At 39.7% G+C, this 14,780-nt stretch overlaps 1 protein-coding gene across 1 annotated transcript in view; it reads right to left on the reverse strand.

Moving 5' to 3' along the window:
• elmo1 (engulfment and cell motility 1 (ced-12 homolog, C. elegans)) overlaps positions 1-14,780 on the reverse strand; it is a gene marked incomplete in the record, with an annotated part of 88,357 nt that overhangs the window by 70,817 nt on the left and 2,760 nt on the right. Inside the window, 1 exon segment of the mRNA XM_046059017.1 lies at positions 4,327-4,503. Within this exon segment, the coding sequence (XP_045914973.1) occupies positions 4,327-4,404 (78 nt within the window).

Consider the following 14,780-nt stretch of genomic DNA (forward strand, 5'->3'; position numbering starts at 1 on the left):
GTGCCGGCGTGCTTATATACCCCCTCCGGTTACGCCGTCACACACTACCGTTCTAGTAACACCAATAGGATTGGAGTAGTTTCATTCATAGTTCAGCCCTGCCACGCCCAGAGGCGTTCCCATAGTGTCGTCACCATCGCAGTTCGAGTTCCCTTCGAAGGGGAACTGTGCAATAACCCAGTAACTCTGCCTCTAATCAGCCACCTGTTTACTGGTTTCCACTTATTATTTATTTATTCACCATTCTCTATTTCAGTGCTGTTCATACTATATCATATTGTATATACTGTATACCAATACACCTACCTCAGGTCAAAGGTCTTATTTATTTTTTCCAGCATTCTTTGCACTATGCTCCATCACACTGTGTACATGTGTACATGTATGTGTACCTGTATATCATGTCCACCTTCATCATGTACATAATGAGAATAATAGTTTACTCTTGCATCCTTTGCACTCTGATCACTGCACTATTTGTCAATATGTCTATATTTTTTTGTTCATAGCGTGTATATTAGTGTTGTCTATTCTGTAGTTTGTGTCTGATTTTATTTTATTATTGTGTTATGGTATTTTTGTATAAGTAAGCACATCATGAGCAATGTACAATCCTGAGTCAAATTCCTCGTATGTGAAATAAATTTAGGTTATATTTCCTCAGCTATACCTTCCTCTCCCTTAATATTAGCCCCACTACACTGTACTGCTGCAGCCCCCAAGTACACACCTGGTACATGAGTAGTATTCATTGGTAAAAATGAATGTGAAATGCAAAAATTGACAATATAATAAAACATAACATATTATATTAAATCTGATGTTTACTGATTCTAAACCATCTTCCAGCTCTCGAGCTGCTCTTATTTGACATAACAGTCTCCTTTCTAACTGGGAGGATAACAAGTACACTTAATCTCTTTCTTTCCGTAATCATTCAGTCACACAACAAGCAGTCTTCACCAGGACCGATGTCTGAGCATTGTCTGGACATTCATTACAGACTATTAAACTATTACTACACAAAAAGGATACATTTTACTGCCTTTTTCCCACTTTTCACTTTCATTTTAAATTTTGATGCTATTATAGAGTAATTATGTATGTGCACACATTTCCCCTAAGAGGCCATAAAAAATGTATTAATTCATTCTTATTCTGCATTTCTCACACATTTTGTTCCTCTGATTTAACTACCACATTCAACTGCAGCAGAAACCGAACTAGTATTTTTACAGGTGATTATCCTCCGCACTATAGTGTATATCAATGAAGGGACAATTAATTCATCAGATGAGAAATGCTTCATACATTTGCAATATATGAGTTATAAAAAAGAAGTATGTTATAAATAAAACTTAGAACAAAACGTTTAAACATGGCATGGACAAGATTTTATATGGTAATCTGTATAATCTAATGCACACCTGTAAAACGCAGAATCTAATATAAAAGTGGTGGACTTCCAAACATTGTCAGCCCAATATCTATTGAAGCTGTTTTAACTATGACCACCAAAATTGTTTTTAACATAAAATCTATTTAGTTTTATACTGCCTCACTAAATCATGTCCTATAGTGTATCCCTGCTGCCTGAAAACAGATCATCACAGTTCGATTCCCTTCAGTTTGACTTAAATTCTCTTACTTATTTTAAACTTATTTTCTACCTGCAGACATCAGCCCTGCCACCCCCATTTTCTATTGCATTTCTGACAAACAGAAACAATAAAATGCTTATTACAACTGTCTACACTTGTACCAATTCCCCAGCATTCCAATACAAATGTTGGACTTTTGTGCCTATGGGGCTTTAGATATATTTGGAGAGATACAGGAATCATTGTGTGATTTATGTAATTACACACACACACACACACATACTATTCAGAAATAAACGCATGAATCTCCATACAAATGGATACAAGTATACACACAGACAGAGCTGTCAACACATCAGCACACACACAAACACACACATGCATGAATTGTAACAAGTTTGCATGTCGACACATAAACACACCCACACACGATTTCACTCATGCAGAGTTGAACCCACGAAAACAAAAAAATACACACACAAATTTGCATTCACACTCTCTCTCTCTCTCTCTCTCTCTGGGTCTCAAGACAGCGCGAGCAGCTGAAGCCCACTCCCCATCGCATGACTCAGACAGCCATATGCTGCTGCAGGGCCTATTGTACAGAGGAGATGCAGAGGGAGGAAGATGAGGTGGGGGCTGATGGTTGAGGACAAGAGCGCCACAGCGCAAGTTTCACAGTTACAACAAAAGACGGGGAGGAGGAGTGAGAGGGGGAACAAGAAAGCAAAGAAGGACGAGGAGGAGGAGGCAACAGATAGGAGGAACAAGAGAAAGATGACAGGGGAAGATAAGAGAATTAGAGAAAAGCGGAGGAAGGAGAGTAGGAGAGGTGGCTTTAAGAAGTAAAGACAAAAGAAAGGCCTAGGACTTTCTTTTGTCAGACTGCAAAAGCCCTGCTGATAAGGGGTCATTATATACAAAACCTGCATCACTAAATCTAAACTAAGTGCTTAAAGGACCACATGGCCCAACCCAGATCCAAATGTACGCCGTAGTTCAATATTTCATTCAATGGTTCATCCATTCAGTAGGGCAATCGTAGCTCTGGTTGCCACGGTGACTCATAGCGTGTACAATCATTAGCCCATCCATGAGTCACACACACACACAGAGAACAGGCCATTTTACTCAGTGTGTGTGTAATCAAACAACGTAACAGTAAACATGTCACCCTCCGGCCCAACACACACACACACACACACACACACACACACACACACACAAGGTAGTCATAGTTTGCACTAATTATTTCTTCAGCATGTCATCCACTGTTTGTAAGACCCTGATGATCGCTGACATACAGTATGGCTTTTATCTGTGGCTTCATATCTGAGCCGTGTGCTGGCACAGCTGCTCTCTTAGAAGACACTGATCAGGCAATCAGCATAATGATTTTGACACAAGAAATTGCATTAGTCTCAGCAAAATGCACACTAGCATTGTTGTAAATGTCTACCATTTACAGCAACCACATTATCTAAACCAATGAGATTTGGAGTGATGCACTGAGGGGGTTTGACAGCATTTTAACAAATCCAAATCTAGTATCAAATTCCTTATCGATTCTAATCTACAGTCAGCTTTTAGAACCTCTAAGTTAATTAAAGTTATAAATAACTCCAACTGAAAGATTCAGTGTAAATCTGTAATCTACACTAAAACAGGAGTCTTTAGTGGTAGCCTTAATAATGTTCACAACCTGTAGCTACAACCAGAAAATGAGATAAGTGCCAGAAGACATGAACTGTATCATTACACTGTATTAACAAGTGTAGCCTTCTTACTTTAATTGCTTATTTTTTACGCACTGCTTGCTCCAAATACCGGAGATGCAGAATCAAAGCTATTAAGTTCATGAGCATAAAATATCTTTGGCAGAGTGTTAACACCTTCTTTCAGCCAGCAAAGTTCACTTTAACCATCATACGTTAATTACCTACGGCTGACACAATCTTCAGCCTGTTTCATTTTAACCATTGAAATTGACGGTCAGGGCAAGCTTAAAATGAGAAGCCTGACTGTTTTACACATTGTCTTTTGCCAATTAAAAAAAAAGGGGCGAGGAGAGATAAAAGGTTCTATATGAGATTTGTAAGCCTCTAAGTTAATCGTATTTGGCCAACCGGAAACTGGATCCAAAATGGGACCAGCTATCAAAAGCCAACCCTATATGCACATAGGCCAGCTGATCGATCGTTTCTGCCCTAATGGTGACCAAAACAGATCTGGCATTGGCCTGACACGACCAATCAACATTAAATAATATTTCTTAGTCACTCTTCATGACAAAATCATAAAAATGAAATTCTACAAACATACATTTGTGACAGTAATTGGACCAACGTAGCTTGTTTCTTGTCACAATTATGGTGTATTTAGGCCTCCGTCATCACATTCAGTGTAATGTCTTTAAAGTTATGCCAAAGCTGTGGCTGTGTTGCCTATTAAACATCTTTAATCAAGGCACTTCCTTAGAGTAATGAGTATTATAGTTAGGTACAATGTAAAGATGCATCATCCCTTGGTCACATCCGCCCACCCTCTCCAGACACAGCCAGCTCCGCACACATTTGATCTACTTTCATTGTATACACAACAGCGGAATACTGTGTTCAAACAAAACATTCACCTTGTTGATGGTGTTTAAACCTGCACAGTGTCACACAGACAAAAATGTTGGTCTCTGTGGATTGTAATGCGCATTTTTTGTGCTCAGACCTACCTGGTCTATCTCCATGAGCTTGGGGAAGGCCCCCGGCCACTCAATGGCCACCTTGACGATGTCTGCCGGCGGCGGCATGGCTGGCGGGGTGGTGTGAGGGGTCGGGGGTGGGGTGTTTGGTGTGGGTCTCGCTGCCTCACACCTCTGTCACTACTACTGGAGGTAGCTCATCCAAACCTGTAGGACAAGAGTGGAGAGAAGGAGGGGATGGAGAGAGCGATGAAGGAAAACAGAGGTGGATGGGAATAAAAAGAGAGGAAAGAGACAGAAAATAGGGCACTTTAGTCATGAACTAGGGCTAGTTATTCGAGATGTTTGCTTGCATTAGTTTCCCCCACATACAAAGAATATTAAATATGACTAAAGAGAAAAGGTCAACAAGGAAAGTGCTGAAAAATGCACAAGAGATGAGTACAGTGCAGCACTCGGTAATGGATTACTTCACATCTGCATTCGAAGCATTGGAACAACTCAAACCAATTATTCACTTTCATACAACATTTAAACTTTTAGAAGCTGAGTGTAGACCAACTTACACCAGGTTACTGTTATTTGTGCAGAAACACACAACATATACACACTTGCCCCTTATATTATCATGCCCAAAACTATCTGAAGTCATGTTGCCCAACTGCAATGCATCAGGGTCCATCATCAGTGCTAGTATAGAAACCACAGATGCAAAACCTTCCATCACTTGTCATCAGCTAAAACATGCTCCAGTTTAAGAACAAAACAAAAAATCATGGTTGACCTTAAAAACTAAGCACTTCATGCAAATTCCTGCAGATCACCGGTGCTTAAAATTGTATTCAAACACACTAAATTTCTAACACCCACAAACTAAAGCAGACAAACAGATTTTATTTGTCCTCTGAGATTACTTTTTTATTCAGCGGTAGCCTAATTTAATTTGCAGCTGTTGACACACAGAACATTAGGACGTGCCGCTATGGCAGATGCACCCAAGAGTTTAATTCAAATCAAAGTTTAACTGCTAATGAGGTCACAGCAGGTGAGTGAATGGAAAAGTTTGCACTCGTTTCACTGGGATCTTGCCTCACCTTAGTCAACCACGCAGCAGCATTTTGGTCTGACTTCCATGGTGAAATGTGGGAATCCTTTTAGATATTTACACAGTAATGAAAGTGCAAGATTTCTCGTAGTTTGAAAGACAAAGCAGCTCCATCTCTCTTTCACTGAAGTGAGGGCAGTTACGTGGCAGCACTTTAACCACAATAGCGAGACTCAACAGCAACAGCTTAACCAAGTACAGAGCTACTTCCTCTGCCAATTTCCACTCGCTTAAAGGGGTATTCCTCCAGTTTTAAAACAAAAAGGTCTGTTTAATTATCATGGGGAGCACAAAACAGCCTTTGAAAACATTTGTGTAGTGTGTTCTGTCATTCTGGATGAGCTTTCTCTGCTTGGGTTTAGAGTAGAGCTTGACTGACCGATATATCTGCAGATATTAGCCTCCATTATATAGTTTGTCTAAGAGACAGTGATGACAAGTTTCATTTTTAACTGTTTATAAGGTTTGCACAGTACATACAGTACCTTGGTCAGAAGTTTTCAATATCAAAAATCACTGTTATTTAAATGTGTTTGAGTGAATTTTGGGCCAATTTATTGTTATCAGATGTTTTTAAAATTCTCTCATCCTAAAAAAACCAAAAATACAGTCTTAGTCAGGCTATAGCTAAGTCTTCTAAACAAACTTGAGTATGGGGTTTAAAAAGTATCTGTCTTGCACAAACCCCAAACTTTATGGTGCAATACCTAATCAATCTTTTAAAAGAAGGGGGGAGGAATCAAGGCGAAAGATGCTAAGGAAAGTAAAACCTGGAGGCAAAGGCAATGGCCAGAGAGAGGACAGGGAGGGACAGGGTGAAACAGTGAGATAAGAGCATTAGTTTGACATTCAGTTTCCAGTCAGAGACAGAAGTGAGGTGCTAAGAGACACCAGAAATAAAAGCTGCCATGTTCTGTCTTGCACTGGTCAAAACGCAATTGAAATACACAAACAAAACCCTGATTCTTGCAACCATGTGCATCCTTGGTTTATATGCATAGCAACAGACACACCAATGCTCCTCTTTCATGCGAACACACACACTCAAATATTGAACACGTAATCCTGGGTGGCTCCTCCCTGGCTTCTGGCCTGTGCACAGCACTCCTGTGAGGGCACAAAAAAAATAACATATAAAGCACAATATCTGAGAGAGGAATAGGCAGCTGGACTGACCTGAAACCCTGTGGTTTCTAAAATAAGCCAGTTAGAAGCCCCATGGTGGAAAAATAGCCACATCACAGTCCCTCCGAACCACACAAGGGGAGCTAGGTAAAGCCACGTGTGTGCTTACAGGGGGTCTAATGAAACCCACCACTGCACAGTTATCAAGTGGAAAATGTACCGTAGATATCCCCAAAACCGACTGAGGAAGGCATCAATAATTTACCTTTCTAGCCTGTCTAGCTTGGATCATCCCAGTTCCTGGTGGAGAAGCCTGTTTACATATTTAATCTCAATCCATAATGCATAAAGACAGGCTTGGGTTACTTCCTGGGAGAAAACTATTGAGCAGAATTGTGTATGTTGATATTTACAGCATGTGTGTAAGAACACAGGCCAAATAGTGAGTGAATAAATGTGTGTGCATATCTGCAACCTGTGTGCTCCTGTCCAGAACACATGTACATGTGTGTGTTTGGTGAGTGCGTATTAATTTAAAGATAATATCACATAACCAGACTGGCCTGGCGTTGTGTGTGAGTCACCCCATAATGATCCACATAGCCTTTTTTCAAGGACTTGTTGCCATGGCAGCCGCTGCATCAATAGCTCAAGATGTGGATGTATCTTTCTTTCCAAAGTGCGTGTCATACTCAAGTCACGTTTGTCACAACTCCCCGAATATGACTCACTCCACCCCTCTGCTTTGGATTTCACCACTGAAATATGAACGAGTATGTTCATTGAAGATTAGAGTGGTTTTGTAATATATGTTAAATACTTTCTGAGGCACTTTGCCTTGCAGCTGCATATCTCTCCGTTTCCCTCCCTCTCTGCCTCTCCCCTCTGTAACCTTATGCAGAGAAAATTTCACTTCTGGTCCCCAATTCTTAAATAAACACAGAGGTGAAAGAGATGTGGAGAGAACAAAATGGAAAGGAAACACAGAGACGGACACATATGAACAGCTGGATGAGCACAATCCTGCAAACATTACACCTAAAAGACTAACTGCTGGAACAAACATGTATACAGACAAGTGCATGCAACTTGAATGACCGATTCATCCTGTTATATCCTACAGACCATTCATTCTTCTCAATACTGACAGAAGACATACTGTTGAGAGGTAGTCAATGGTAGCTATAAAGCTGCCACTCTTGAGGAAGACTGTCAAGATTTTTAGCCATGCTATAGCAGCGTGGCTCTAGGAATTTAAATGTCAGTCGGTTGGTCCATCGCTTTGGTCCAGAGACTGAAATATTTCAACCACTGCTGGATGGATTGCTATGAAATTTTGTACAGACATTTATGTTCTCATCAGGATGAATTGGAATAGCTTTGGTGACCCTCTGACTTTTCATCTAGTGCTTCCATTAGGTTCACATTTGTGGTTTGAATGAAATGTCTCAGCAGCTATTGGACGGACCGACACTCAGCACAGTAAAAGTCCCATCAGATATCAATGCAGGGCTTATCTGTCTCTCAGGGCAGGTCTTCCACATGTACAAAGTCTCAACATTTTTGCTAAAAGTAACTCCTAAAAATTCCATGAGACCTTAAGAGCGTTTCTTTCATTTTGCTGGTGGGTGATCATGTTTTTAAACCAGTATTGTGGGCATGTCTCTCACCCCCACACTCTTCTGAACGTTTATGGGTGCATATTGGAAACTGGAGATTGGTCAGAGTCAAAAGAGGTGAAAACACAGATGATATATAAAAGCCATGACCCAGAAGAGTATGTATTTATAGAATTTGTGGGAAAAGGTCAAGTGAGTCTGACATCCCTATTAGCCTCTGCTGCACTTATACCTGCTAAACATCAGCATGTTAGCATCGTCATTGTCAGCATGCTGATGTTAGGAACAGCAGTCCATTAAGTTCAGCCTCACAGACCCGCTAGGATGGATGTAGACCTTTTGTCTTAAAAAAAGCAAACTTTAAGATTCATCTTAGTTTATGACACCTTGTGTTTGTGGGTTTATTCCCATTTATCAGTAGTGCTAAAACTGTATTTACTAAGAGACTTGGGAATGTAATACTAAAAAGAAGTCCAACAAAAATCATGAGCAGAAAGTTGTTCAGGCAGGTTTTAAACAAGCACGCTGGTTAGTCAAAATTATTTTGAAGAGAAAATTAAGGAAAACAATACAAATAATACCCAAGCTATCTGTTGTAAATTGTTGTACATCTCCTGGACGAGATATCGGTCAATTTTCGCTTATCGTTGCATATTCTGTTTATATGTTGCCGGATGAGGAACGTGAAACTGCAGCAGAGGAATGGAAAAGATACGTTTGAGGCAGTTTTGAAACTGTGACTCCATTACCCAACAGAGGGCACTGATTATTTTATTCTTTAACTGCAAAATATCCTTCTCAGTATATATGTTGGTCACAATTCTTTAAAACACAAAAATGAAAATATTCAAGGAGTTCTTATCAAAAACGTTTTTTTTTGGGAGGTAAACTATAATGGAATATAGGCAGATATATTGTTACTGAATGTTGCAAACATCAACATTGGCCTCTAAAATCCATTATTTGTTGGGCTTTATTGTAAAAATTCATCAAAAACTCAGTCACACTGGTTCAACTTACTGCATATGAGCACGCACACAGTTGTTCTGTGCAACGAGGGTCACTCCTTTATGTTTTAACTCCAAATAAAGTGTTCTGGCTAAAATGATGTTTATTTCCATCTTGTCTGGCTGTCTGTCTGCTCATTTCCTGCCAGGTCAGACTTTGCTGCTGGGTTCCCACATTTCAGCAAATAGTTTGGTGAGTGCAATAATGTCATAACCAATAGATATGTGTCTGTGTGTGAAGTCAAAAGACAAAACCTTCTGACTGAGGATTTGGCTTTCCAGTAAAGACAGCGAGTGTGTGTGTATGTGTGTGTACTGAGCACCTTATCTTCCGAGAACTATAGATGACTCAGACGGACGGCCTTGAGGCTTATTGATTGGAGACACTCGGACACACCTATCTCACCTCTGACAACCACAGCAAATCCCTTGAAATTGGGCTCAAAAGTAATTGAGAGACACGGCGATTCAACACACCAGCACACCATGAGCCGGGCTCCAAATTGTCCAGCGCTCATTTGATCAACATGTTTTTCCTGCAGTCGACACATACTGTTCCAGGGAACAACTTCTGGGCAATAAGGTTTCACACTGGGATATTTTTCAGGTGTGTGTGGTTTTGTCTCCATATACTCTCTACATGTCATCATGAGTGTTTATGATAGCCTGGGGGGCTGTGTGTCAAATCCCAGTCTGTCACTCTGTCATCTCGAAGCAACCTCCTTACAGTGTATATGAAACCTTGCAGTCGAGCTAGCTGCTATCAGAGCTCATCATGTCAGAGCAGGTGATTTTCTGCAACCTGGTTTAGTTGAGCGTGAGTGAGTGTGTTTATTTTTCACTTTGTCAGAGTGTTAAACAAGCTAACGGGACACAGAGCTCACTCCATCTTGTTTATTTGCAGAAGAACAGTTTTTCAGAATCTGACTCCGCTCCCTTCCTTCCTCTCCCCTTTTCCTCTGCTCATTAATTTTGTCCACCACATCCGACGTTTAGTGCTTTCATCAATCTCCTCTCAATTTCTTGCCAAGTTTCTCTCTCCTCAGAACATATTTTGCAGAATTTGACCAAATACGACCATAAATCAGGCAATGAAAACCATTAAACAGACTCCACACTCTTTTTTTTATTCATTTGACACACACACACACACACAAACACACACATATAATCCTTCTATTGGTTTAATTGCACTAATGTACTGCATGCAATAATGTTCTGCCAAAACCATAAAACCACTCCATCAAGGTATTGTAATTTGTGAATATGTGCAGTTAATCTGTCTTCAAGCATTTGACCACCTGCCGTAAACAGAGAGGCATGTGCCGCTGGGTTACGGTGGCCAGAATTCCCCAGGATTAGCTCCACAAGAGTGGAAAAAAACTAGATCTCATGTTACCCTCAGAAACCTGTGATCTGATCTGCTGCCAGAGGTCGAAATTAAGGAACAAAACCATCAATAAAGAGGGGGGACAGTGTAAGAGGAGAGGAAACAGAGGAGGAGAGAATGCCTGTGATTTGTTGGACAGCAGAGTGCTGGGTTTCACCTCAATAATTAATTATGTGTAATGAGAGGGGTCACATCATCTGCAGTGGGAGGAGGAGGGGAAAGAGAGAGGAGATGGAGCTGTGAAGGCGAGAAATTCAAGAGAACATGAGGAGACGGAGAGGTAATGGAGATTAAAGGAAGGCAGAAACAGGCAGTAAACACGAACTAATGACATTAAAAATAGATTAAGATAAAGGGAATAAGTAGGAAAATCCAAAAAGGAAAAGAAAACAAGGCAGCTAGAGAGGAAGAAAAAGGCAAAACAGAGCAAGTGAGGAGAAAAGATGATAAAACAGAGAAATATACAAATTTGAGAGGAGAGACTAAGAGAGAAAGAGGATTAGAGAAAGAAAGATACAGAGCAGGGTATCTGGAAGTTTAACTTAACACTTCCTATACCGTACCTGGAAGTGAATTTAAAAACAACTTAATAGGATGAATGTATAAGTAATGTGCAAAACAACATGTACTGTAGTTTCACAAAATAAAATGAAGAGGTGTACTACTGGAGTGTAAGTCATATATACTACAGTATAACTGTGGAATTAATGGCATTTGCCTCATTTTATTTCCAGCTGTACTAAAGAATCCATCAACACCCCGTTCTAATTGCATGTAACGGCTTTCAGAGAATGTTAATTAAAACATTCCTTCATAACAAAGTGAAAAGAAACTATATGCTGCATTTAAGGGAGTTTAACACTTAAGTAAGTTTAATTTAAAAATTTGTGAAGTGGGGGGGGGGGGGGGGGGGGGGGGGGGGGGGGGGGGGGGGGTCAGCTCCTCCTGGGGCTCCTGATGGGGTGACAGAACGTGAGGCAGCAGTTTTCTTTTACGGACAATGTCAGTGTGACCAACCAGCACTCTGCCCTGAAGAACCTCAGACTTTAAGCACAGAAAAGCCTCTGTTATAACGTTTACTAAATTGTCATCCTTCTTTTTATGGAAGATTTTATTGGACTTTAATATTGTAACCAACAGAAAACAATCCACACATGTGTAATAAGACGTGCAAATATTTCACTATCTACAAATATGTATTTTTACATTTGTGTAAAATCATATCCACAAAAATATAGAGTGACTTCTACACACAAAACAGATTTGCACATTTACAGATTGCTTTCTGTCAATTGTCATGTTATATTTGTATTTGTTCCTTTTTACGCATTTGTGGAATTTTGTCCAATGTGTACTTCGGAGATCTGTAAAAAAAAAAAAGAATACACAAATATCTCACTACCCAAAACATACATTTTTACATTCGTGTTGTGTAAAATCATATCCACAAAAATACAGTGCACCGTGCAAAAATGTACAATTTACTCTGTACACACATATTTTAATTTCACATACAAAGTGTGTCGTCACAGGGATGAAAGGGAAACAGCTGGACTACAAACGAGCTGTTTTTAGGCAGTTCAGAGCAGTGTTTTCTTTGGGAGATGGGAACTCCCTTTGGGATGGACTTTGGGCTTTTTCACTTTGCAAACCTATTACATGCACAGAAAAGGTATATAACTCAATAAAAGGAGAGGGATAAAGCCAAAAAGTTTAATACCACCTCTTTAAGGACCCCTGGTGGTCTAGCAAATGGCTATTCATTTATTAGCTGCAATAAGGCTAGTCTGATAAAGTGAACATTGCCCCTCATGTTGTCTACTAAACAAATGACTCTGTTTCAGTCTTAAATCTATAACAATATTCTGAGTAGCTACTTGTCTTATGGAGCTGTTGAGGTGTCATGTAAGCCCTACTCATGAGCCTTACAGAAAATACAGTTTTTCACGCAAAAGCTCAATGGGAAATGGACACCGACTGTAATTTTGTGGACCATAACCTTATACATAGGGTTTACAACCGCTCCAACAAACAGTAGGTACAACAGTACTTTCAAATTTAGTCTATTTATTTAAATATAAATCCAAAACAAATACAGTGAAAAAAGTATTCAATAGTAAACTATGTACACTTGTACAGAAAAGTTTAGACGGAGTGGTCCAGCAGAAGCAGAACTTGTTGTCTCCTACAGATGACCTTGGGTACTGCAATGGATATTCTTACAACCCATGAGAGGCAATGTCGCTACTGCCACCTGCTGGTGTAGCTAGTAAACTGCTCTCACATTTACAGATCTCTGTGGTACAGATTGGACAAAATTCCACAAATGCATAAACAGGAAGTCACAAACGTAGTGTGACCCACAAAGTGACGGAAATGATACGCAAATCTGCAAAAACTGTTTTGTGTGTAAAAATAGATCCAAAAATGAGTAAATAACACTTTGTATGTGAAATTAAAATATGTGTGTACAGATTTACATTTAACAGTGCAAATTGCACTTTTTGTGGATATGATTTTACACATTACAAATGTGAAAAGACATATTTGTAGATAGTGAAATATTTGCGCAGCCTAGTACACATTTGTGGATTGTTTTCTGTGGGTTACAAATATTAAAGTCCATATCTTTTTTCAAAACTAAATCAAAGTTTAAATTTTAGTTAATTTTAATATGACCTCAGGCTTTTGCATTTAATTGACACTTAATTTGGAGCAGTCTAAGCGGCCTGATGCATGCTAAACACCACTCTTGAGACCTCCCATGGGCTCTCCCTGAGTAATTTTGACACATGATGCATTTAAGTGTCAGACTACAAATTAATTTTATTGATGCCTCTTTTCTCATGTTCTCTCCTGTCACATCAAGTGTTTTTGGTCTGAACCTAAATGTTGATTAAATATGTATCGTGTATAGAGTTTTAACTACTAAACCTTATTTTTGGAGAACTACTTGGTCCAAATACTAGAGGCCCTGGTACAAAACTATAAAGTGGATAAGCCTAAATTATTGATCAGATATGAATGAAAGTTTAAGTGGAAGAATATGACTCTTCAAATTCAGAGAAGACGCATCACTCTGCTGGAGTTGTAGGTGACCTTTGTCATTTTAAACGGTAAAAGTGACGGTTAAAGCTAAAGCTAAGCTAAAATACGTATCTAACATAATTTCTTGTCTCTGTAGTGAATGCTCCAATTCTACTTTGAACCGTTCATTAATCCCCGGTAAGAAGTTTACAGAAGATTTCTTTATAAAAGCTACTGACACTAGGTCATATATATACCTCTGATGACAAAATTCTACTTTTGGATTCTACAGTTTATGAAAAATGATCGTAAATAAAGAAAGAACCTCAACCTCATGGAGCAGCCCCAAGCTGGGCAAAGTTTAGTTAAGAAAGCCTGACTCCCTCCATTTTCTAAACAATTTGATATTCCTAATTTTTATACCCACAAGCTGTAATTATTATGATTTTGAGCAAATCTAAATTTGTAATTGTCATAGACAACAACAGCATGTAAACAAATTTGTGACACCAAATATGCTAGCAACAAAAAAAAAAAGAATAATTTTTAGCCCCTTTTGCACATACCATGAAGCAAGCAACAGCATGAGGCCACTCTTTTTCTTAGCGTAACAATTAATCCTCTTAAACTTGCACATGGGGCTGCTAAGGTGCTTAAAGTGTGTGTGAACCATCAAGTTTCACAATATCATGCGCATTTTGAGTGTTGGAGAGAGTCATGCTTTATTATGTGGACTTCAACAATTATTATGCAGACATCGGTGCCTATGCCTGTGTGGGTGTGTCTGTATTAACTTATGTGCTGGGTGGATTTCAATAGCACCCCTTCTAGTGCTTCATCTGATGCCTCTACAAAGGGCCCGCCTAGCCACAGGGGCCTGTGTGTGTGTGTGTGTGCGCGCGCGGAGACTACAAAAAGAGCACCGTCTTTTATCTGAGAGCTGAGACAAAAGGCCACCAACATGGTGCAGAGGACCGAGTTATTGTTGCTCCGAGCATGACGCCTTCACACGCCTACACACACATGCCTATACACACACACACACACACACACACACACACACACCACAGAATGGTCATGTTATACCCTTGAGGAGAAGTATCTGCATGTGTGAAATACACATGCACACCCTCAAAGACTAACTTAACATCAATCTGAAAAGCAGTGTTTTACTGCTTGTTTCACCTCTGACCACACTGATGGGTGGGAGT

This window comes from Micropterus dolomieu, linkage group LG09 (genome assembly GCF_021292245.1).
Source record: "Micropterus dolomieu isolate WLL.071019.BEF.003 ecotype Adirondacks linkage group LG09, ASM2129224v1, whole genome shotgun sequence".
NCBI classification, from domain to species: Eukaryota; Metazoa; Chordata; class Actinopteri; order Centrarchiformes; family Centrarchidae; genus Micropterus; species Micropterus dolomieu.